Source organism: Dinoponera quadriceps, unplaced genomic scaffold, assembly GCF_001313825.1.
Source record: "Dinoponera quadriceps isolate SergipeBrazil2010 unplaced genomic scaffold, ASM131382v1 scaffold589, whole genome shotgun sequence".
Classification (NCBI taxonomy): domain Eukaryota; kingdom Metazoa; phylum Arthropoda; class Insecta; order Hymenoptera; family Formicidae; genus Dinoponera; species Dinoponera quadriceps.
This window is the reverse complement of record NW_014554985.1, coordinates 668,219-693,588: the sequence shown is the minus strand read 5'-3', so window position 1 is coordinate 693,588 and position 25,370 is coordinate 668,219. Positions and strand designations below refer to the sequence as shown.

The 25,370-nt window shown below is 37.0% G+C and overlaps 3 protein-coding genes and 1 pseudogene across 5 annotated transcripts; 2 read left to right on the top strand and 2 right to left on the bottom strand.

Annotated features, from left to right (window-relative positions):
- The first annotated feature begins 425 nt into the window (after window positions 1-425).
- Window positions 426-7,625, top strand: LOC106742718 (striatin-interacting protein 1). 2 transcript variants are annotated; one of them, XM_014615916.1, is made up of 13 exons: window positions 426-933; window positions 2,153-2,301; window positions 2,784-2,897; window positions 3,009-3,292; window positions 3,379-3,557; window positions 3,654-3,967; window positions 4,060-4,276; window positions 4,341-4,495; window positions 4,919-5,163; window positions 5,323-5,550; window positions 5,636-5,807; window positions 5,895-6,099; window positions 6,200-7,625. In XM_014615916.1, the coding sequence occupies exons 2-13, from the start codon at window positions 2,221-2,223 to the stop codon at window positions 6,463-6,465; spliced, it is 2,460 nt and encodes an 819-aa protein (XP_014471402.1). In that variant the 5' UTR covers window positions 426-933; window positions 2,153-2,220; the 3' UTR covers window positions 6,466-7,625. The 2 variants fall into 2 exon arrangements, with proteins under 2 accessions (XP_014471402.1, XP_014471404.1); XM_014615918.1 differs by lacking the exon at window positions 2,153-2,301.
- Window positions 7,478-19,724, bottom strand: LOC106742719 (glucose-6-phosphate 1-dehydrogenase). The gene is made up of 7 exons (XM_014615919.1): window positions 19,154-19,724; window positions 11,553-11,677; window positions 10,181-10,545; window positions 8,898-9,496; window positions 8,623-8,828; window positions 8,104-8,264; window positions 7,478-8,025 (listed from the first exon to the last, which is right to left on the bottom strand). The coding sequence occupies exons 1-7, from the start codon at window positions 19,173-19,175 to the stop codon at window positions 7,935-7,937; spliced, it is 1,569 nt and encodes a 522-aa protein (XP_014471405.1). The 5' UTR covers window positions 19,176-19,724; the 3' UTR covers window positions 7,478-7,934.
- A 104-nt stretch (window positions 19,725-19,828) lies between these two features.
- LOC106742722 (coiled-coil-helix-coiled-coil-helix domain-containing protein 1) lies at window positions 19,829-20,630 on the top strand. Of its 2 annotated transcripts, none has more exons than XM_014615921.1 (3): window positions 19,829-19,923; window positions 20,102-20,229; window positions 20,308-20,630. In XM_014615921.1, exons 2-3 carry the CDS (start codon window positions 20,106-20,108, stop codon window positions 20,538-20,540), a joined length of 357 nt encoding a protein of 118 aa, XP_014471407.1. In that variant the 5' UTR covers window positions 19,829-19,923; window positions 20,102-20,105; the 3' UTR covers window positions 20,541-20,630. The 2 variants fall into 2 exon arrangements, with proteins under 2 accessions (XP_014471407.1, XP_014471408.1); XM_014615922.1 differs by having other exon boundaries at window positions 19,864-19,931.
- On the bottom strand, window positions 20,622-23,291 carry LOC106742720 (annotated as a pseudogene).
- Between the last annotated feature and the right edge of the window lie 2,079 nt (window positions 23,292-25,370).

Below are 25,370 nucleotides of genomic sequence, written 5' to 3'. Positions count from 1 at the left end.
TCGAGAGATCCACCAATCACAAATCTAAAATTTTAGTCGTAACCGTAAAGCCGGGTCTACAATAAGTATAGTTTCTTAAAGTTACTAATCTTATTGTAGACCCGGCTTAAGCAGTAAATAAATAATCGACGACTAGAATAACGGGTCTATTGTACATCCTTGATTTAGGTCCCTTATTTTCAATCGAATATGAAAACATCGAGGGTATAATCGACACTCTAACTAGAAGAAGACATCGAACATCGATGCATCAGTCGTGCATCGTCTCTGGTTGCGTTCCACTTAACGCTCGCAACAATCGTGAGCATCATTATATCCTTATTTCTCTTGCATATAAACAAAGACAGATGCTCGCGATCGTTGCGAGCCTTAAGTGGAACCTACTCTCTATCTATCCCTCTCTTTTCCTTTCTCCCTCCCTCTATCCCACCCTTACTCCCCCATTTCAGCTTTCGAGGTGTTGATCGGTGTTGAATGGTTTTATTTTGGGGATACACTTGACGATACTTTGGATAATCCTTATCCAAATACCTGCAAGAAGCTTACGTGCAATAGCGACTAGTATATTCTGTGCTTTCGTGAATTGTTTATTGTTTGTTTTGTCATCGGTGCTATTAATGATTCACAATTGTAGTGTAAAGTGCTAGTAATCTCAATTTATCCGAAGTGTTCCGATGTGACCCACGTTGAAATGGGTAATACATTCATAACATAATTGCGAGTGGTGTTATGAGTTCAAAGGCAGCGATATATTCAGGTTCATTGATACATCGAGTACCATTGGACGCATTCATGACTGGCACACGATGAATCGTGTCAACAATGCTCGCATTCGACATCCTAAACATCCTAACGTGTACAGGAAACTCCGATGACCGCCGAGTGATTCTTTGCTGACTGTGCTTTCTCTTCGGCGCTTTTAGGTTAAATATGGTAAGGGCACCATCACACACTCTCATATTGGATCTTGCGCTTACTTGTGTTGAATGCATTTTATTTCTTACTATTATATTGCAGGAGAATGCCTAGTATGTCGTGATAACAATAATGTGGCAATAGTAGTCATATTGTGTATGTGCCCTTTTAAAGTTTCATATTGCTCTAAAAGTTCCTTAGAATTATATATAATATTCCCAGCTTTTCCTGTGTAATTTTTCATCGCTATGAGGTATATTCTAGCTTGCAGGATACAACCAATGCATGCAATACAAACAAATCCTGAGCCTACACACCAGAAAGAAACCTGAGAGCAGTTACGCTAGTATTTTACTTTTCACGACTGTTTGATACGCCATCTGTACACATTTTTAAGAACTATTTCGTTCATTTTCTGGTGCTGCCGATAAGGTACTCGTTTGATGTGTGTCCGTGCTATACTTATAATTTTCACGAGTGAGAAACAGAGCAAGCTTATGTTCCGTTTAACATTTATACATGATATTTCTCTTTATATACTATTATGAACGTATTTGTACGTGTAAATATATACACATATGTGTGAAATATCATACACACTCCTAAAAAGAGAAAATCATTCTTATTGTGTATTAATTATGAATTCGCACAGATACAATAAAACGTAGTTAGTATAGTAACAGAATAAAGTAATATGCATATGTTGAACGTAATATTAATCAATTGTCCTTTCGACCGCACACTTCTGAAAAGTCGTTCGCACCGCAAACAGGCTCATATTGACCCTAGGTGATTTTCTAAACGCCATATCTGAAAAATGGGAAAAGGAAAGAGGCTGAGAAAATTCTAGAATAAAGTATAAGTATTCTTCTACTTTAATGTTTGTTCGTACACTCATAAAAAAATCAAGTTTCAAGTTACCGAAAAAAAATTCGAATTTTGACGCACTTCTCTTCAAACACAACTCACCGGGTCTACCTGACCCGTAATGCGATCGAAAATTTATGAGTGTAGTGCGGACACGCACCAAACGGGAACTTTATCGGCAATACTAGAATATGAGCGCAGCGAGATAGTTCCGTCTTAAAAATATGCGCGGATAGCGCATGAAACAAGTTAGAAAAAACGGTATCAAGTAAAACACCGGCGTAGCCGTGCTTTCTTTCTGCTACACACACATATACCACTATATGCACGCAGTACTGGCCCTCTAAAATAGTTCCTCGTGTTTTGGTAGATGGCAGAACAAATAATGCTTCACGGCTAGGCCCGTGCAATTCTGCTCCCTGGTTTCGTGACGTCGGAATGGACGCGAACGGGAACGGGAGATGCATTCCTCGTTCCTCGATAGATAGATATTCTTATCGGCTACCAGCCAACAGCGAAGTGAGTCGAATGTGATCGCGCTCGAATTTATCCCGGGGGATTTGTTTAACGCGTTTTTGCTCACAAACACGAACTTGCATTCTAACTTAACCTAACCTGTTCTTTGACAGCATTCCCATACGGCAGTTTTTATTATAATTTCATTTTGATCGAAACAATACTACCAAATACCTAGTAGCTGATAGTAGCTACAAGTAATATTTATAAATATACACTGTATATGTGATGCCATAGCCGTTCTCATGTATAGTTTATATATTACTTTACATTTCACTATATAATCCATATAAAATTTGTTTTCTTCGAGAGAACACGTTAGATTATTTCTCCTAGATACCGCAGTAAGCTTGGCGTAAAATAGGTTGAGTTGCGATCAGCAGATGACAAATTTTCTTTGCTCGCTATGCTTTAGCGATGACTGCTCGATTTTCTTTATATTCTTATCTTATTGTTTCGTCATCTTGTTATCCCAATTGTTCCAGGAAGGAAACAAGACAGATCTGGAGTTTATTTACGATGACACTGACGTATATGCTAATGAGATTGCAGAGTTGTATAGCTATACAGAACAGTATGAGTTACAACTTAACCTTAAGGTAATATTCCTTAGGTTTTACTTAAGATATTTCTTAAGCGATAAAAGTGAGCAGATTTAGTAAGGTTTATGGTACAAAGATAAATTCAATATTTGCTTTTGCGAATTGCAGGCATTCGAAGACCAGATGGAGTGGTACAAGTTACGACCTTGGTGGCAAAACTTGACGAGGCCGCAACAGAAGTCAGTGATCTACAAGTTGTTGGATCAACTAGAGATCTCTAATAAGCAGCTCAGAATGAAGGCTGCCCGATGTATTCTCTATTTAGCTCAGGGTTGTTGGGCTGAGGTACAGTCTGACAAGGAACAACAAGACTGGACTAGAACAAACGTAATGTTACTCTATGAAGCTGGCATTTTTCCAGCGTTTGTTGAACTGCTAAACATTGAGATTGAGTAAGATCACTTGCATCTGCATTTGCTAACACTGAGATGAGCAATTCTCTGCTTAACTTTTTTTCCACATTTATGATTATTTTCAGAAATAGCACAACTGCTACCTCAGCGATGAGAAAGCTAGCTGTTAGCCTTGCTGATTCGATAGATTTAAGAGTCATTCTGTCCGTTTTGTACATTATAACAGAAGTTATGAGGGAAGAATTGAAAAATATCGAGCAGAGCGATTATAAGGACAACGTTGAAGCTTTCAAAGAGGACCTCGGTATGTCGTTGTGTTTGCACGGTGCGCCTTAATGGTCGTTAATTTAGGAAAGCTAGGTCCTCGCAAAATACTAGTGGATAAATGTTTCCTCCGCAGTAAATCCGTACGGAGAAGAGTTACTGATTGTTAAACTTCTCGGCATGGTGACGTGCTTCTGCAGCGGCTCAGCGCCACATTTTCCCATGAAGAAGGTTCTTCTACTGCTGTGGAAGCTAATCCTGGTTTCTCTTGGCGGTAGCGATACGCTCAGGGAGCTGAAGAAGCTGTATCGCGAGGAGGCCGGCCTCGACGCGCAACAGGAGGACACTATCGAAGTCGCCAGGACTATGAGGGCCAGTTCTCCACCCATGAGCGCGGGGGACCTGATAGAAACGCAAAATCAAAAGAGGAACAACCGGCCGTTACGACGGGTAATTCAACGTTGATCTGAAATTACCGTGTATATCTTTCGTCGATGCTCGTCTAAATTAGAACAGGCTTTAAATTGTCGAATATTTTCCAGAGTCTAATGAAACAAAGCTCGTTGGACGACCCAGGCTTGGGTATGGAATACGAGGGAGGGGAATCTGCGAACAATACCGCAACGAACGAGGGTGACGGCGAACTGATCGTATTCCTGGGGCCCGGCGGACCCGGTGGTTGGAATCAGACTTATTACGAAGATCAAAATAACCAGTCGCAATTAAGGCCAAGCACTCCGCAGCTTATAAAGGAAAAGGGTAAGATCTCACCTTGTCTTTTGTCAATCTGAACCCGGTATTAATGTCCGGTGTCATTCGTCAGGTTTACCTTGGACACCCAAGGTGAGACAAAAGGACGTAGACAGCTTCCTGGAGGTGGCGAGACTGAAATTCGTTGGTTACAAGTTACAAGGCGACAGGGAGAGCTTAGCGGGCTTGCCGCAACCGATTCACGAAGGCGTCACTACCCTGAAAAAGGTGTGTAAGATTTCGACGTTTCAGCCTGCGTTCGACTGCATTCCGACATCCGACTCCGGTATACGACTTATTGCAGACCAGGCTTTCGACGAATTGCATACCGTTGTAAGAAGTGTTCAGGAGAAAACTGAAATAGGAAAAAAGAAAGAAAGAATATTGCCAAGTCGGCATTACGTTTCTAAGTTTCTAAGTTTGCTATTGCGATAAATAGTCCTAAATTAAAGGAGAGGAAAATATTTAACGAAGAGACCAGCGTGTTTTATCACGATTACTTCCGGCGAAACGTATATGACGTTTCGATTTTTTTTTTCTTCGTATTTAATTCGTGCAAATGCTTGTAGCCATTTCTCTATATGTTTTTAGTATTTTTCGTCGTGGTATCTCATACGGCACATCTACCATACTGATTACGATGTATTTTAGCACATGTACACATCCCTAGCTGAAATTCAGATACGGAAGGAGGAGGAGATAGCGAGGAACCCGATGAGTACTCCAGAGCCGCCGCTTCGTCAGACACCGACCGAGATTCTGTATCAAGCCATATTGCCGAATTTACCACAGTATATGATCGCGTTGCTAAAGATATTGTTGGCCGCTGCGCCAACTAGTAAATCTAAATCGGACAGTATTAATATCCTGGCTGATGTATTGCCGGAAGAAATGCCGTGAGTATGAACAACAATGCGTTCATCAGTGTGTGTGTGTGTGATAGTAATCCGTCATTTTTCCATATAGAATGCCAAATCACTCGGTTCCTTTAACTTACCAATATCGTTTTACGGTATTGGAGTATGCTTAGTAATCGTGTCTTGTCGCGTTTTTAGAATGACGGTGCTGCAGTCGATGAAGCTAGGAATCGATGTTAATCGGCACAAAGAGATAATTGTTAAAGCCGTTTCTGCAATTTTATTACTGTTACTCAAGCACTTGAAACTGAATCACATATACCAGTTCGAATTTATGTCGCAGCATTTAGTGTTCGCCAATTGCATACCTCTCGTATTGAAGTTTTTAAATCAGAACATTATAGCTTACATCGAAGCGAAGAATGTGTAAGTACAAATGCAATTGGTAAGTCGCGAATTTTCGGCTGTGTATGGCCGTCGTACACGTAACCGCTGATTTATACCGCTGCAGTATTCCTATTCTGGACTTCCCCATGTGTGTGATCGGCGATCAACCGGAGTTAACCACCGAGAGCCTCGAGATCGGTCACAGTCAGACCTTCTCCTGGAGAAACGTCTTCTCTTGCATCAATCTGCTAAGAATTTTGAACAAACTAACCAAGTGGAAACACAGTAGAATAATGGTGAGTCGGCGAATAACGACTATTCACGTCCACGAAGTTATTTGTACGAATTTACAAATAATACGCGCTCCGTGCGTTTGTTCGCAGATGTTAGTTGTTTTCAAATCAGCACCTATTTTAAAACGCACACTGAAGGTCCGGCACGCGATGATGCAGTTGTACGTCCTGAAACTGTTGAAGATGCAAACCAAGTACCTCGGCCGGCAATGGAGGAAGACGAACATGAAAACCATTAGTGTAATTTACGCGAAGGTTCGTCACCGTTTAAACGACGACTGGGCGTACGGCAATGGTAATTAATTAATTTGATATCTTCCCGGCGAGAATTCTACTGAAAAATTCACCTGATGCGGTGTGTGTGCATATGTATCCTGATTACGTGTGTCGATCAGATTTAGAAGCGCGGCCGTGGGACTTTCAAGTCGAGGAGTGCGAACTGCGCACCTGCGTCGATCAATTCAACAATCGGAGATACTCGAACGCGCCGAGGGACGAGGAACTGGAGCCGGTAGACGCGTCAGTCACATCGGTGCTCGGCGCGAACGTGGAACTGACGGAGGAGTTCAAGCAGCACTACGAGTTGTGGTTACAGCAGGAGGTATTTCAGAGGAGCATCAATTGGGACGAACTGCTGGATCCTGCGGCGTGTGAAATCTAAGTTTTGTTATAAGTGTGAGGCGCATATAGAAATCGTATTTTCATTAAATCTCACAGACCTCGAAATGAAATTTCGACGTTTCTACGAATTACATGCCGTTGTGTGAGAAGTGTTCAAAAGGAGGGAAGAAGAAAAGTAGGAAAGAACATTGCCATGTCGACACTGCAAACGTTTCCAAGTTGCATTTGGTATCGCGGTAAATGGTCCTAAACTGAGGGAAAGGAAGATATTTAACGAAAAGACTAGCGTGTTTTAATCACGATTACTTCCGGCGAAACGTGAATAACGTTTCGGATTTCTTTTTGTATTCAATTCGTGCAATGTGCAAATGCTTGTAGTCATTTCTTTATCGTTAGATATCGCTAATTTTACGTAAACGTANCTCTCTCTCTCTCTCTCTCTCTCTCTCTCTCTCTCTCTCTCTCTCTCTCGTCGCAATGATAGAGATTTATCACCCGTTTTAGTCACAAGTACGCTGATTTTCCCGCCGTTGACGATCTTGATTTCCCTAACCTAAGTCACTGTATACCGTAAGCATAATTTACACGTACCAATACATCAAAGATTCGATTTCCTACATTTTATATGTTTTCTACACGTTCGCGACCCTCTCTGTCATGAGCGTCTAATACAAGTGAATACTCGGAGAGAATTTTAATGTACGAGTGCAGAGGCTGTCTTACTTCCTCTCCCGGGGTCTGCACCACTATTTTATAATATATATATAACTATTACATATAAATATTGGCATGTATCTTCGGTTCACCACTAATCATGACATCAATTTGTATCTATATATTCATGTATAGCTGATCTTATTGTATAAGGGAGAGCAGGATTTTAGGGAGCCGTGAAATTTAGTGTAAAATGCAGGATGATTGGCTATCGCTTACCTGGTACGCGTAAAATAAGGATTTTTCACAATAGATACACAGACACACATGCGATACATTCACACACACACACACGCACACATATACACACACATACACGATACTTGCATACATGGCAATTCAACTTTCTCTTATTTATAGTCATTGTAATTGGATAATCTCAAAAATCCTAGTATTGTATAATTTATGTTATTAAATATCTTGTACAGAATACGCGATTGGCATCATATTTAAATTATTAAGATTTAATAAAACTGATCTATATAATTAGGAAGTGTGCGAAATCATTTCTTCGCAAGGTATCTTCAGACCGAAATCGCACGATAGAAAATGAAACGTTTAAACTATCATAGATCGGATAGATAAAATAGATATGTGCACATAGATAAAAACACAGATATGTGCACATACATATAAAAAAAATATATATATATATAAAATTGCAAACAGATCAACAGATAGCTGTCGAAATTTCGGGATGTGACGATCACAGTGTCCAACTACGTTGTAGATTTATGCCAAAATTTGTACTTGGTGCGACATGAATCTCTCTTCACATTGACGATACGATCGAGGTCATGGCTTCACCCATTTGTACGAGCCATAATAAGCGAAATTATTTTTCTTTGCCATGTCGTCGGCTTCCTTCGGCCCTCGAGATCCGTATCTGAAATATTCAACGAACAATCAGATCTGTCGCAACAGTCGTGCGAGAAATATTTATATTCCGCTCTGCGCATAGTACTTGTAAAGAATTGGCCGGATTTTCTCTCTATCGATTTGGTGCAGCAACGGCGTGAATATACGCCACGCTTCGTTCAGCTCGTCGCTTCTCACGAAATGCATTTGCGATCCGCAGAAGACATCCAGGATCAGCCTCTCGTATGCGTCCGGCAATTTCAAGCTCTGCAAAGAATACGACGTGTACTTTAATCTCCTTTTCGACACAACTTGCACTTTATTATTAACCTTCCGAATGGCAACGTTTTTTTACTACCTTCGAAGTGATAATCATGGTCATTTGTGTTTTTCTCGATTGTTCTCCTTTTGAACTGTTCGAGAAAATCTTCAAAAATTATCGGGATTTTCTTTATCCTTCTACTTGAAGACCATATAGCTATTCTATCAACAATAAATTGTTAAGTATTTTATTTTTAATTCTTATAATGACTCGGACACAAATGACCCTGGTTTGCCACCTGGAGGGTTAAGTAGAGTCTCCAACTTCAATGGCAAATTCTTCGATTCTTACGCAGTTGCTCACCTTGTATCTATTGCTATAAGTAAAATCCAGTTCAGTTTCCTCCATGTCAAACGTGATGCCGGGCGACTTGGTCATCATTTTCACGTACAACGCTTCGCCCGGCTGTACCCTTATCACCAACTCGTTCCTTTTCGCCTTCCCGTCAAAAATATCTCCGGATACATCTTGATATTGGACTCGGACTTCAGCCTTTCGCTCGTTCAAAGCTGCGACACCATTAAAAAAGAAACGATCTTTCGTCCGCCGAGGAAAGGATCTTTTCAAATAACACCTACCTTTGCCGCATCTGAGGATAAACGGTACTCCGTCCCATCTTTCGTTGTTTATCTTCAGCACCGCGAACGCGAACGTCGGCGTGTTGGAGTCGGACGGCACCGTGGGATCATCTAAGTAACCCAGACGCGCACTTGAATCGTCCGCTTCAGGATCGCCGACGTACTGACCGAGAACCACTTGGTCGAGCTCGAGTTCCTTGATACATCGCAGAACTTTCACTTTCTCGTTCCTGATGTCGTCCGGGTGGCAAGAAACCGGCTTCTCCATAGCTACTAACGAGAGGATCTGCAGCAGGTGGTTCTGCATCACGTCGCGAATGATGCCAAATTCGTCGAAATAGCCGCCTCTACCCTCGGTGCCGAACGGTTCTTTGAAGGTGATCTGCACCGAGGCTATATTGTCCCGGTTCCACGTCGGGTTGAACACCCTGTTGCCGAAGCGCAGCGTCATCAGGTTCTGTACCATCTCCTTGCCAAGGTAATGATCGATACGATAGATCTGCTCCTCGTTGAATAGCGACGCCAAGTGATCGGAGAGCACCTTCGACGAGGCAGCGTCGTTACCGAACGGTTTCTCGATGATGATCCTCGTCCAACCCCTGAAAGTTTGTCGCAAATTTTTGCTTGAAGCTCTTTCGTAAGGCGAGTAACTTTTATTCGTCTGTGTGTGCGAGATAATCGGGTAAATTTATAGAAAAATTTAATTGTGAGTACTATGTAATATATTAGAAACTTGAAAATAATTTCTCAATTCATTTCTACACAGAGAAAAAGATTTCTTTGAAGTTTAATAAAACTTCTTTAATTGAAACAAATTTATCTTTTGGATTAGAACAAACAAACGAATGTTTGATTTAACAGACAGTATTGTTTGGTTTTTGAAATAATAAATTTATCTTCATATCAAATATATCTTTTGTGTTTTTATCCAAACATTATAATGGTTGTCACAAACAATAAATTATTTGAAAGAAGTAACACTATGCTAGAAAAATATTAAAAAACTTATTTTTGTTTCAGTAGAACACAATACATCTAATATATAATAAAATAATTTTTTTTATTCAAACCCAAATATTATTTCCTCAAAATAATACTGTTTTCTTTTATATCAAACAATGGTTTATCTTAATGAAACAATAACATTGTCATTTAAGCAAAATAATATTTGGTATTAAATTACGTTGTTTATATTAAACAAACCCAAGTCAAACAAACACATGTACCGAATTTAAAGAAACTTTTTTCTCTATGTGTAAATCTAAAGCTAATGAATCGCTTACTTCGGTGCCATGCAGGCATTTTTTATGTGCACCGTAACGGTCTGGAATACAGTCGGAGGTAACGCCAAGTAAAAGATCCTATGTGCGACGTCTCCTTCTTCGTATTTCGTTAATTCATTATTCAGCTTCTGGAAGTCGCCATGCGAGTCGTACATGCCGGAGACGTAATGATTCAACTTCCAAAATTCTTCGCATCTCGCCTTCTCATCTGACTTCACTTTCATGTACGGATCACATTTCTCACGTAGCTGTCCCAGCGTTAACAAAGATCTGGCGTATCCGACAAATGCGGTGGGTTTCGGCAGTAGATTATCCCGAAAAAGACACCAGAGGATCGGATAGATTTTCTTCTTGGCGAGATCACCCTTTTCACCATCAACATATATCTCATTAGTGCTTTAATTAAAATTCGTAAACGATACGAACGGAATTCAATGAGTAAAAATAAACATCCCAAACAACATTTATATCTGAAAGATGTCTCAAAGATATGCTTTAAAATGTTCGCTGCCAACTACGAGTATATTCGTAGTTGTTAGCAAACGTGTCAAATACCTTATTATCTAAAATACGTCTTTGCGATATCTTAGAATGTCGACATCTTAATGTTATTATCTGGAATCGATGTTCTCCATAAAACCGTTCGTTGAGAAAATATTTACAAAATTTATCTCGATATTTGAAAGTAAAATTTCCGGCCGATTATTCGCTTTCGAATTTGCAATTCGTCAGCACAGCTCCATGTTGAAAAAAATTCAGTTCGTGTAACTAATTTTCTTTTATCTGGGAGAAAAAATATTCGGTTCATGTAACTTTTTTGCAGAGGACTTTCTGAGGACCAGACTCGATGATAGGAACAGAAAGATCCCAGTAAACAAGAAATCATTAACACAACGTTATTATAATAACATTTTGTAACGTTATCAAATATGTAGTTCTTAATGTTGTATATACAACATGTTGTATACAACGTCATTGTTAACAATATTTGACCTAAACATTAAAAATAAAATTTCTACATTATGATTCTAATATTTAGAAATATTATATTATCAATTAACAGTTTAAAAACATTTGTAAAATATTACGTCAAAATGTTTGTCAAAATCCACATAAAATTAATATTTCGAAAGATTGCTTTAATGTTTCATGCTTACTGGGATCCCTATAGAAAATTTCTATTTAATCAAATATTCTCAGTTATTTCAACGGAATTTTAACGCAACCTGAATGACCAGTTATATCAGTGATATATTTCCGGTAACAAAGATATTATTTTTCGTCGAGTTTTCGTTTGATTCCCATTCTGTTACACGAACTGAGACCGGTTTTCTTTGTATTCTAAATTGCTCTTCTCAAATTACAAACTCACAGATGCTCCGAGGATAACAAACACATGCGGAATATGCCTATCGAAGTGAGTTCCTTCCAGATGATCCATTTCATCTGATTTCAGGGATTGCCTGATGTACTGCAGGCTCTCCTCCGTCGATGTCTCTGCGGAATTGTTAACATTGAGTATTGATGCAATCATACACCGGTGCGTTACATTTGATAACGTACATTATGCTATTTTCTGGAATTTGGTAATGTACATTGTGCTATTTTCTTATGTAACGCATGCTTCATCGAGATATATCGTGAATCTATTTTGGGTAAACTATTTTCACCGAAGAAAGTTGCAATATGTATTACTCCGTATTTTTAATGCCTTTGGAATTAATGATTCAACGAATAGATAAATTATACGAATGACTCCCAATGTATTCATTACTGAATAAAAAAAATCAACTCAAATTTTAGCAGGAAATTCTACTTTCCTTAAATTAGTAAAAGCAAGTTTTGCGTGAAAACGTAGAAAAAATGAGCGGCACATAATGTTACATAATGTGACGAATTATCTTTATCAATACGATTAAATATCGTATTGATAAAGATAATTGCCAAAATAATTGTCATTATTATTACTCAGGAAGATAAGCAACTTATCGTTATATCGACCATTGGCTGCGTAAAAAAAGACGTAGTAATATTTTCTTTTGAATATTGCCATGCAGTGCTTTTAAACTTACAGAATTGTAATCAATGTATTTATAATTCATATAAAATTAACGTTACTAATGGCGACACCATTTTATTTGTATCGTAGTAAACTCAAATATTTATAAAGATCGGTGCGTTGGAGCATAACGATATTTCTTGCATATTGAATTATATAATTTCTTGATTTCTTGATGTGAACAATCGTTACATCGACTACATTGTACGATTACGTATCAACCCAGTGAACATCGATTAACAGTAACATAACATCGATGTTAATCAGTAATCTTCTATTTAACAATGTAACTATTACATGACACACGTGTTATATTGAATTTACATTGTTGAATAGAAAATTAAATATTGATGTTATGTTACTGTTAATTAGCGTTCATTGAGCGAAATGTCGTTAATTCAGTTAAATCGGCTTTATTCTCATCGTACGTTCAATATTAGTTGCGTGATCGCGTGATTTTGTAATTTCTATTTTCTGTTTTGACTCACTTGTAAGAGATCGGCTACAATGTCATTCCAACGTGAAAATTAAACGATGCATGTTCAAATATGCGATTATAACACGGCTCTTTGTTGTACAATAACATAACACAAAAGATGTCTGTCAAAAAATATAAAACTGTCGTAGAAACAGTCATCAACAGTAACATATTCTTATTTTCCTTTTCGCGTACGTCTGTACAAGATACTTGCGGAAGAATTTGCCTATCGCAGCTTAAATTTTTCTTCTTGTCATAATCTTCACGTAAGATCGATTTTTCTTAATGTCTGCGTAAAAAAAGAAAAAAAATTATCGTAAATTATTTTGTACAATTTCAAATCTTAGGGAAGTTTATTTCGACAGTTATATCATGCACATATGAGACCGATATCTCGTGCCTCAGGAACCGGAAATAATTCAGAAAGGAAGCATAACTTCAACGCGAGCCTTCTAAACAGTTTTCGATTTATTCGCGAATGGCGCGATACTTTTTACGTAATATTGAAAACTTTTCCATTAGACTAATACTTCGAATCTGCCAGGTTTTCGGTCGCGCGTTGGCACGAAAAGTAAATGTGATTTCGCATCTGAACTTACTCAAGAAGTTTCTCGGAGTTCCCATGACTTCGCAAATCGCAAAGTTAAAAGGACACTAAATAAACCACGAACTCGACTAGTCGTGAAGGTTGCTTTTCACTGATCTTCTTCGACAATCCGGTTAGTTCAACTGCGAAACAACGACTGAGCGTTGAGTCGACCTGCCGTTTATCTTCGTATCCTTTGGAAAACATAAACGCTCGCAAGGTAGTCATTAACCAAGCTAGACGAGTTGCTTAAGCCAATCGCTCTTCGAGTAACACGGCGTTAATGTCCCTTTCCTCCTTTCCCACAAAAAATAGCTTTTTGCATAAATGCATAGAAATGCATTTTCATGCATCATGCAGATTTTTACGCGAGCTCATAATTAACGCCCATCACTTTTACCATTCGATCTTAGAAAAAAAGAAGGAAAAAACAGAAGTTACCGACGATCGGTGAAACCGCGCTGACGAGCAAGAGATACCTGTTCGCAAGCTAATCAGACGCGTATCGCAGCCTGCGATACGCAGAACATGTAGAATGACGATCACGCCACATTACGTAACAACGTGTTACGCGGAGATGCGATGTTCAAGGACACCTGAAACTGGACGCAAAAAAAATAACGGTGCCTTCTCCAGATGCATAAAATGGATGTAAATCGATGACCGTAAGGCGCCGGTTCTTTCCTCCTTCCTCTTCTCTCTCTCCTCCTTTTTCGTTATCCTTTTTTTCTCTGTATTATTTTCTCATGAATATCTATTCTTTTGAAGACAGTACTATGTTTTCTGGCTACACAAAAAAGAAAAACTCGGTTCGTGTAACGGAATAATGAGATGAATAACCGATGAAAATTCAATTATGGCATCTCTATTTGCCTGCATTACAAATTGGCTGAAAAACATAAAGAATAGAAGACTTCCACAGGAATTTTTCTCTTACTGCAATCGAATTTTCGTTTGGTCCCCGGACAACAGAAATTCAGGTCTATTCACGAACTGAGTTTTATCTTTTCCGTGTAACGATGTCTCCGGCGACGATGTGAAATCGTCACGTCAGCCGAAATAATGACAATCCAAACGTCATTAAATTCCAGCGCTATTGGATGCTTATTACGTCTCTGTCCACACTTTGACATTACACTAATACAAGTTAAAATATGTATTAAATTAAGGAAAATTAAGAAGCAGAATACGAGTGTGTTGACTCCAATTGATCAAAGTTGGACGATGGCAAAAAATTCGCCGGTTAGAATGACGAAATCATAATTTTCTCCGTCACGGATTGTGCGAATTATTTTGCAATATTTACAAAGCTCGTTCAAGTTTGTCAATTATGCGAGGTTGATTTTTATTTTCTATAGTTTTGAAGGTTCGGAAAAACCGGGATTTTACCCATTTTTTCGCGAATGTCTTCAGTTTCTTATATCTTCTTTACGGAAAAAAGATAAATGTGATAGATTTTAACTGAACACACGTGAATTTTTCTAAATGAATTTTTCTACTCTTAAGACAGAAACCGAAGAAATCTTCGGAAAAATGCCGGTTTTCAAAATTATACTATCTTCTATTTAGATAAATTTTCTATCTCTCTAAATAGATAGAACTAAGAGTGTTGAGTAAACCACTCAAATGACGTCTCTATTCGAAACATTCCTTCTCTCTGCCGCTCTTTTTAATTATATTTAAAATATATATTTTATTATTATGTAACAATTAGTCATATCTATACATACTACATAACTTTCCTCTTGTAAAGCGAAGATTAATTTGCGATCTAATGTTTATTTTTCCCAAAGAAAATAGAAAAGTCAAAATAATGTCAAAATGATACCAAAATATGATCAAATTTTGATTCGTCAAAATGACATCAAATTATATAAATAAACTTTTGATGTTTTCTTGACCCCAATAAAAATATTTTATAATCAAAACTTTTGGACTTTTTCTGTATATTGAAACTTAAAGAAAGAATTGCTGAGACTTTCTAATATACACACAGAAAAAAAAAGTTTTCACTTCACTGCTATTCGTGATTTCAATTCCGATGGAGGCAGGTTACTCCTCCATCCAACTACTAACCACGGTCACTATGTTGTTTTACTTCGATGAGCGGACGGCTTGCACTGAGTGCAATGGCTCTGACGATATCCCTGTTTATGACTTATGTTTATAAAATGTATGGTCCTCACAAAACATTGTAATGACATATTCACTAGCAGTCATTAAAAACAATGCAACAAGAGATGATACACAATGCAAATACCGAAAATTCTTATCATATACGCAATAACTTTATTTTCATAGGCAATAGAGTCGAGTGAAACTTCTAGCAATTATTTTCTTTATATTTTGAAAAAATAAAGTACATTCCACATTAAAATAAATCATTAAAATCGTTGGTAATAAAATAAAAATAAAATAGAATAAAAATAAAAATAAAGTAAAAAAATCATTATTGTATGAGAAGAAAAGTAAATATCTGCCAATTATAATTTAAACTGGAAATAAATTAAAACACAAATTTAAGACGCAAGCCTTAGAAGAAAGATTCAGATTTTCATATTTTTATATTCTTTTGATCAATTCTCAGGTCAATTCAGGTCAACTCAGGTTAACTCTTATGAATACTGATATTCGAATGGTTAAACTATAATTTTTATTTTTATTGATTTTATATATTCATACATTTTCATTATAATAAGTATATATGCAACCGAGAAATATTCACCAGATTTTCTAAAAATCAAAAAGAAACAATGAGGAAAAAGCCAGTAGAAAGTCATTTTTAAGTCATCTGCTATTTAGATATCAATTATAATTAAAAATTGACGAAAATTTGGTCAATATGACATCAAATTGATATTATCTTGACTATTCTGTTCTCCTTGGAATGTTTGAACTTTTTAATTACTATATTAATTGCCCAGATGTATAGCTTCTCATGAAATTTAATGTTCCTTCCAAAAAACTGAGACGGTATCTTATTTTTCGTAACGAATATCATTGCACACTATACAGTTCTAATTCTTACATTTCTAAATTAATTATTTCTGCGAACACATATTCCAATTTTATGAATTTTTCTAACAGCACCCCGTCTGTTTAAACATTCTCTCATGCGTTTAATTTTTTTCTTCTTCTTCTTCTTCTTCTTACGTTAAGCCTTAAGACCTATGTTATCTTAACGTTTAATTTTATAATTGATTAATAATTTATTTTTCTACTTTTATCTTTGTTCTCTGTGCTATTCAATCTATATATGTTAAAGGGTTTATTTCCGTTAATAAAGAAGAATTAAAATTTAAAAAAATTGTACAGCTTCCTCTCCTCGTATACAAGTAAAGAGAAAAAAGCAGTTACTGTTACAAAATAATATATAATATGTAGTAATCATTTCTATAATGGGATTTCTAATCATTTCATATTATTTCATATATAAATGAATGAATGCTGCATTCTCTCTGGCATAGTAACGTCGTCAACGAATACGAGGCAATCAGCACTTGACAGACAGATAAGAGATGCAATTAGGTTTGTGCAAGATTGTTCCGTGCAATATGTCTCAGGACGTTAAATTAACGACGCGGACCTACTTTTTAAATTGACCTAGAATGAATCATCGCTGACTGCGAAACGCTTTGTACATAAGATTACGTTGCCTTCCTTCGATTTCGCAACGTCACGTTTCGGTTGGTCAATACGACACAAGGGCAATTCTTCGTCATATAACACTTTCGCCATTCACTTTTTCAACTCCCAATGTTCATCTGCGTCTGTCATCGAACAGCAGAGCTGGACATTATTCGAATAAATTTTATTCGATTGATATTTACATAAATTTTTATTTATTATTTATATTATATGTTATGTGTTATATATTATATATTATATGTATTTATATTATATGTTACATACATTATTTGTGACTCTAATATACGTAATTATTCGTTATTTGCATTATTTGTTATTCGTCATTTAATATTAGTGTTATTATTATTTGCATGCGCTCATCTGTGTACGTGTATGTGAACTCAATTTCATTATATTATTTTTATTAATATATTATATAATCACTATATTATTATCTCAGAAATATATGAAAACAACTTTTAATAAAAAATACTCACTTGTTATCTATAAAATCTATAAAATGAACGAAGAAAAAACAAAATAAATAATAAATAATGAATAACAAATAACTCGAATAACGAGTAATATGAATAACGAATAACACGAATAATAGGAATAACAAATAAATTATTTGTATATTCACTTAAATAAATTATTAAAATGAATATCATTATTCGATAACTCAGAATATAAGTGTTGTTTATAGATTTATTTATTATTCCAAATAAAATTTGCCCAAATCGTCTATTGTTAAAATTACCTAAGGAACATCTTAACGAATCGATATTCGTCGTAAATCCTGTCTAAGAGCTACCGTATGTGTACTGTACACTCTGTGATAACAAGCGCGCGTTTGTGTGTGTCATTATTTATAGTGCGAATATAATTTTTCCCTTGCAAATAGAATTTTTTCTCAAAATCGCACGAAATAGATCATACGATCTTATCGTCGTGTTTCCGCATAAAGTGACGATCGCGCGACTCGGGAACTCATCACGGGAATACGCGATTCCGCTGATTTCATTTTATCTGCGATGTGCTGAGCCTTTGCTCTTGAAATCACAGATATCGGAGCAGAATCCGAAAATCGCATGTTCAAAACACGTCGTTGGTGACTATATCGGTACACAGGATGTTAAATTGTTGTAAAATCTTATGTTTTCTATTATCTCATATTTTTCTCTTGATATCGGTCATCTATATTTATACAGATACTCGATCATGTCCGCCATTTCATCCTTGAGCACTTGAAAGAGCTTGAGCACTTGAAAGCACTTGTCTTTATATAATTACATATAGAATATATCCATATATAAAAATATATAATTATATATTGTCACTTCATACATATATATATGATGCCTTATATATAATTATATATATTATATATTTACATATAATTATATCTAATTATATATGGAACATATTTTCTTGGGTATTTATATCTATGTGTACATTTTGATATAAAAAAATTATTTTACATGTCACATTTCGAATATTCGTTTATCAGACCGTGAGATTTAAGCGCGCACCATTTATCGACGGACGCATTATGACAAGTGGCATCACATTCATGTGAAATTCTATTGCATTGTCGTGATAATTACTGCATTATCACGCAAATCTGTCTTATATGTTGCCTGCACAATGTGACGTTAATTTCAACTTTCGGCAAATATGGAATGCATCGTCCGCAACCAGATTAACGTTCGTTAACGTCAAACAATGCGGATTCGAGGGGAGTTGGAAAAATTGCTACCATGTTAAAACATGAATGTAGAAAACATTCCAAATTGTTGAGTCATAATTATTTATACCAGTCGCGCATACTGGAACGCTTAACGCATCGTAAAAAAATTAACAGAATTGAAGACTATGAGATCTATCAAACTACAATGGCTGAAATCGTTGTGAATTTGACAAATTCAACTTTTTACGTAAAAATTAGCGGCGTGGTTAATGTTTCTATTTCATATTCAGCGATAAAAATGATCGTCCGATTCTTAGTTCAATATTGTAACATTGCAAGCGATCTTCATAGAAAATAAAAATAGGGAACCACGTTTATAGTATCGTTGAGTACGAGCAACGAGTAGAGACGCCTCCATGTTTATTTTTAGCTGAAAAAATGCCATAAATGCGTAGAACGCGCTCCTTCGCGTCGATAATACCGAAGGAACAAATTCGCTTGATCGCACGATAACATTTTTGAAATGAACTCACTTCTTCTGTGTTCTGCCATCATTGCTCTTTTGTTTCACTGTGGAAATTCCTTTCACGCCCACCTGTTTGCGAAGGTTCGTCACTTTTCACGCCGAATAGCCAACGTTTTCGGACTCGGAGATGAGACCTTGCCGCCAAAACGATATCGTTACACACGAATTTGAGGTTAAGCGCGCGGAGTAATGTGCCGTGCTACACTAATCGCGCAACATTTTCCCGTTCCCTTAAAGTCCCCCCTCTCTATATTTCTCGGACCGAGATCTGCTGATTCCCCCGTAAGCGAAAATCGTCATCCGTATCCCCCCACATCGCCATTTATTTCGGCGTGATGATTTGTTCTGCAATTATTTTATTGCTACGATGGAAAACTACAGCGAATCCTGAGAATACCATTTTAGCCGCTGTTGGCATGATTTGCGCAATTTTACCCTCTCTACGCGAAACCTGTTTCTCTGCACTCTTGTACACTTGGCGAGAACATTTTTGCTCTCTGCAGAAAAGAAAGAAGCAAGAAAACCGTGCTGAGTCAAAATTTTCACAAAAACGGATCTACTTCAAATACTGAAAATTAGTCTGTATTCGCGTACCGTAAACTTGAATATAATGAGGTTTGGGCGCAATGCATTGTAATACTTGTATGTCGCGCGAATGGCATGAGGTTGGACGATTCTACCATGAGGTGCTGCCGTCTACCGGCGCGCAGTCATACCTTCATGTGTTATTAATAATATATACAGTTACAGCAGACGTCGTTTACGTTTGAGGCTGATGTATGTCTGTAAATATTTATTAACAGCTTTGAAATTCGCATTTCGCCTTATACAATAACAATCAGTTGTATATTAATATGAACAATTTTTACGCGTTCGACGATTCTTTGACTTTTATAACCTCACGAGAATCCTAACCTAACAATAAATGATCTCCGGATTTTGCATTATTTCACAGAAAGATGAAATTGACGTCGATTTTTAATAACTCCAGAAAACCCCAAAATGTGAATAAAGTGCCATTCAAGGCAATGATGTCGTTAGTCTTGAAGGACTACGTAACAACCAAGGATTACAAAGTAGCAGGTATTTCCTCATATTGGAAGTGCAATTTAATATTATTTAATTATTCGTAATAAACCACCGTGTTATTTTTTGTTTCAGACCGTGGATGTTTACACGAAATGTCCATGCTTTTGTCATGTCTCGAAGAGAACGAATATGAGGACAAAAATTGCATCCCACAATTTAATTCATTCAATGCCTGTTTCAACAGGTTTAATCACAATCTGCAAACTAGGAAGATTCAGTCTGGGAAGAAAATGCCCGTACCTAACAGTAACAACCATACACCTCTTCAAATCACATCACTCCTTAGAAAATTTCCGACAAAATAATGTTTTTCTTGTCAAGATATTCATATATAGTGTATGAACAATTAGAGAATTATATCATGATATAAATATAAAAGACACATATATTGTAAATACATATACTTATTATTATAATTACAACGGTGCCATCCTCATCTTCAACACATACACAGCAAGAAGCTACTTGTATTATAAATACTTTAATTATTATGATGATTAATTATTATTACGTACGTTATGTACGATCACTCAGCATTTGCAATGCCTATAATATTGTCTCGATTACCAGAAACAGCATTCAACCGCTTCAACGCAAGTCGTTTCGAGTAACCTGAATATAAAACAATTGGTTATAGAATTTTGATCAAGGATAATATAAAATACTAAATACTTACGAATCTGTTCAGTATTGTTGGAGACAGTTGTAATCTTCTGTATAACATCCAACTGTTGCTCGATTCTCTGTAAGGCTTTGAAGTTCTCTAAATGTCCATCTTTATAATAATAGTATGTACAGAATAATGTTATAGCAGAGTGTTAAGGCGATTTTCCTGTACAACCATGTTGTACTCAAGAGTTGCGCCTGCTATAAAAATGACCGTGACACTTTCCTCATGATAAAAAATGTCAAGTTTTCAAAGTAGAAATTATATTACCTTGTCTTCTGGGGATTGATACACGTTATTATAATATTGTACTAATATTCTCTCAGCCACTATATTCAAGCTTAAAATAGTAAACAGCGTAACTCGTGCGTCGACGGTTCTTCTAGAGGAACTGAACAGTGCGCAGAGAACACAGCTGACAGTGTAAAATATAATGGATTGAAACCAAGAAACTTCTCAAATAATCCAGTTTTGAAAAGTACGTATATAAGAAAAGATTTCATAGAGCAGTTCTTTCTGATCTTTAGCTGATTCTCTAAAATTTAAGTCAACGTATTCATGTTATATAAAATTTAGAATTTTAGAATCTACAGTAAATATTACTTAACTAAATTTTCAGATAATGCAAAAAGTTACATATATATATATATATATTTGTACATTTACTTGAAATCCAACACCATATTATTAACTGTCTCAGATGAAGTCTTCAACACAGACCCGAGTTCTTTACCATGATCTAAAAGCTCATTTTGAATACGTAACCCTTCCTTCTGGCTGTTCAATATAATGCCTTGTATTGCTGATGCTTCCAAAAGTTGGTCCTTCATTCGAGAAGATATTTGAAACAATCTGCAATTGCATATGTATATAAAACGACGTTATTTATATTATAATTATGTATTATATTGTACACTCACAATTTTATGGTATCAACTTCAGCTTGCCAAGCTTCGTGACTCAAGAAGAAGCAGATGTTGGTTGCGTATATGTAAAATTCATTATATACATTGAAGGCTCGATCCACCATGCCATTAATGCATGTACTATAAAACAGACAATATGTTAAATTATCATGAATATTGAAAAGAAACAGTTCATAAGTAGAAAATGCTTTATAAGAAATGCTTAATTTTACCGACGCTCGTCTTCTGATTGGCTAAGATGACAATCATAAGTGGCATGGCCAGAATCTTCTAAGAAACAATTTGCTAAATGCAAAGCAAGAAGAGAATGCTCGTGATCATTCAACTTGTCACAACTGTTTTTCAAAGTTTGGAGAACAGCATGCCAACATTTCCCATGTTGTGACAATGACTTTGCTGTAAGAAAACTCAATTTAATTTTCACATTAAGCATTCTTTTTCAATTTTTTACGTTTTATTTTCTTACTTTTCAGCAGAGAATATTCCTTTTCACCTAAATCTTTCAAAACCATGTTCCCAATACTGGCTGATATGTGAACGACAAAAAACAAAAGCCAGATCATGATAGGATTAAATATTGTGTCTCGTCAAAGCTCGTGTATTTTTAATAGATGTATATTAATACAGTCTTCCATTACTCCATCGGGCGATATATGTCGAGTAAACAAACGCTTTCTCTGACATCGGGATTTCACTGTAGAATGCTTCTACAACTATGTTGTATGCATATCTGTAACAGTTTCGGCTCAACAGGTGGGTGGAAAACCACAATTGCACAATCGACTGACGATAAAATTAATCGGAACTACAGAGAATTCATTATGCATGAGAGTCGGTAAAATATTTTTATTTCGGCAACTGTTAACGATTAACTGCGCACAATTATCTCGTTATCGTGCATTCAGGCTCATAATTATTTAAGCTACTGTCTAGTGAACGTAACGTCAAAATCTAAACGAATCCCGTGTTTCACAGCGACAATTCACACTGGTTTTGCATAATTGGTAAAGATCGAAATTTAGCTTACATGAATTTGTAACGGTCATTTTTAACGGTTTGGCGCGACTGAATGTCTGTCACAATTGTCACGAAGTCTGCTCTTTGCAACTACACTATAGCACACTTCTTGTACTTGAAACGAAACATATAATTCGTGATCTGGTAGGGAAGAAAGAGAAAAGTTGCGAGAAGTGCAAAGAGTGCAGCTAAGAAATAGAATTCACGGTGGCTCTGCGTACCCTCAAACCGACGCGTTTCCATCGCCGGTTGGCGAGCATAGAAATCGACTAACAGCGTACATCCAGCGCCATTGCGCGACTAATCCGAATACTAGAATCGGAATCATGTTGGCCATCTTACTGCGAATTTCTTTTTCTGTGGACGCGTTTAATACGCTTAAACAAGGTACGTTAGTGACTTCAAATATCGCTTGCAAACCCGCTCCGAAAATCATGCTGCTCTCCGATATATTCCCGAGCTACACAGGTACTGCATAATAAATGTACAATTACACAGGTATTATATTAATATTGATATCCTATCGGTATCAGGTATTCGAAACATGATTTTTCGTGCTACATTATTTATCCGCCATTTATATATCTCGTTTTGGTAATATACAAATCATTAGCCTGCCTTTTAATCTTCATACATTATATTTATTAATTAAATAATCATTTGCGAGCGATAATCTGCCGATCGCCAACTTTTGCATGACGGCGAAAATCAGGCGGAAATTACTGGTTTCGTCAATTATATCCCATCAGTTATCCATTTTCGATTTCATCGCGCGCGTTCTCGGCACGGTAGGGGGTTTCGTTGCTCGCGATGCCCGGTGTCGGTTTCAGGAGAGCATCGACACCTCATTAAGACGAAACATCCGAGAATGAGTTTGTGTCGAAGGCGTCGCCGGAAAGGCAAGAGCGCGGGTCGCGTTGGGGCGCCGCTGGCTGGCAGGCAGCCAACGTAGCTTGCCATTGAAATTCGGATGGACCAAAAATAAGCGAGCGGTCGGTACGGAGACAGGCACAGTGACACGGGTTCGATCTCCTCGCTCGCCTCTTAAAGACCGGTTTACCCGAACGAGCATGGCGACATTTCGGGATCATTGTTCGGCCGGGCTGCTCTCCTTGTAACTCGTAGGAAGACGCCAACCATCAAAGGCGTCGCCTTCCGGGGACACGGCATCCCCTTATGCATGTGCACGTCGCATATATATGTACGTTGATATATATATTCGTATATTCGGCACGTCATCCCATAAAAATTCGAAACTTAATTTTTCTATGGAACGCTACGTTCCTCGCACCGGGGAAATTTTACGAAAAAACCTGAGAAATTTTAATCCTACATTGAGTTTGGTTCAATTTTGCATTAAGGTCTTCTATTGTGCTTCTTTGATGCTGGAAAAGAAAAGAATTAACCTTAAATCAATGATGGATATTCTCATGTATAAACAAACATATTATAATCTTCTTAGAAGATTTTCAGTCTTGATATAATTGAATTTGTATTGCAAATATTACTTGCACTCAATTCAAAACTAAAAGTCTTCTAATAATATTATAATATTCTTACTTATACATGAGAATATCTATCATTGATTTAAGACTATTTTTTTCTGTGTATAAATGAGAAGTTAGTGTTGTTTTCTCTACTTAAAGACTTAATGTGAAACTAAAATTTAGATTCTAGAGGCCTCAACTCCCACTTGTAGCATTTATTGTGCTCTTTTAATATTAGAGTAGAACTAAAATGTAAAATGTGAAACTAAAATTTAAACTCTGGAGGACTATGTTCCCTTTGTAGCATTAAAGGAGCATTTATTGTGCTCTTTTAATGCTACAAATGAGAATTTGCTCCCGTTTTCTCCACTTGACTCAAGACTTAATGTAGGATTTAAAATTTCGACTCGGAGTGATTGGATCTACGAAGGATCCTGCGTTATGCGTATAATATGGTCATGGAATCAGACCAATTTCTTCTCGTAAAAGAGGGAAAGAAAAATAGAGAAAATGTAAATAGATTTTGGAAAATGGAAATATACGAATGCGAGATCACTGGAGCGGACGTAGACGCGAACGGACGTAGAATGAGAAAATATTTGGACATCCACGTCCACGACTATATTTCGAAATGTCGTCCTTTACAGCTTCCCGTCTTCCGAGCGAAGGGAAAAACACACGCATGGGGAGAGTCTACGCCACTGATCCCGCGTAAGCCGCGAGTGACTTACGATAAACGATTATGCCTCCCTTGTCTTTTACGTTCATCCTCACTGACATTTGTCACGGCGGGAATATGGACAGACTCTTTGACAGCAGGTCTTAATGGACTATCTCCATGACTAGTGTTTCACGGTTTTCGACATCAGTAACCCCGTAATGATTACTTCATTGTTGCCGTATCGCTGCCGACGAACCTCTCATGAGACGATCAATCGCGACCGAATAGCCCGACCTAACATCGTCTCCACCGTCTCCCACGTTCTCCCCGTTCGTCGCGTAACTTCTCCGGATTTCCTTTCTCTCTCTCTCTCTCCC

What these genes read in the sequence shown, in the direction of transcription:
- LOC106742722 (XM_014615921.1), top strand. Translation starts at nt 20,106, where the DNA reads ATGAAATTGACGTCGATTTTTAATAACTCCAGAAAACCCCAAAATGTG. An exon ending in CAAGGATTACAAAGTAGCAG is followed by an intron (nt 20,230 to 20,307) that starts GTATTTCCTCAT and finishes TTTTTGTTTCAG; the next exon opens with ACCGTGGATGTTTACACGAA.
- LOC106742719 (XM_014615919.1), bottom strand. Translation starts at nt 19,175, where the DNA reads ATGATGGCAGAACACAGAAGAA. An exon ending in GATGGCAGAACACAGAAGAA is followed by an intron (nt 11,678 to 19,153) that starts GTGAGTTCATTT and finishes ACAATTCCGCAG; the next exon opens with AGACATCGACGGAGGAGAGC. An exon ending in TTGTTATCCTCGGAGCATCT is followed by an intron (nt 10,546 to 11,552) that starts GTGAGTTTGTAA and finishes GATGGTGAAAAG; the next exon opens with GGTGATCTCGCCAAGAAGAA.
- LOC106742718 (XM_014615916.1), top strand. Translation starts at nt 2,221, where the DNA reads ATGGACGCGAACGGGAACGGGAGATGCATTCCTCGTTCCTCGATAGAT. An exon ending in GCAGCTTATAAAGGAAAAGG is followed by an intron (nt 4,277 to 4,340) that starts GTAAGATCTCAC and finishes GTCATTCGTCAG; the next exon opens with GTTTACCTTGGACACCCAAG. An exon ending in GCGTCACTACCCTGAAAAAG is followed by an intron (nt 4,496 to 4,918) that starts GTGTGTAAGATT and finishes GATGTATTTTAG; the next exon opens with CACATGTACACATCCCTAGC.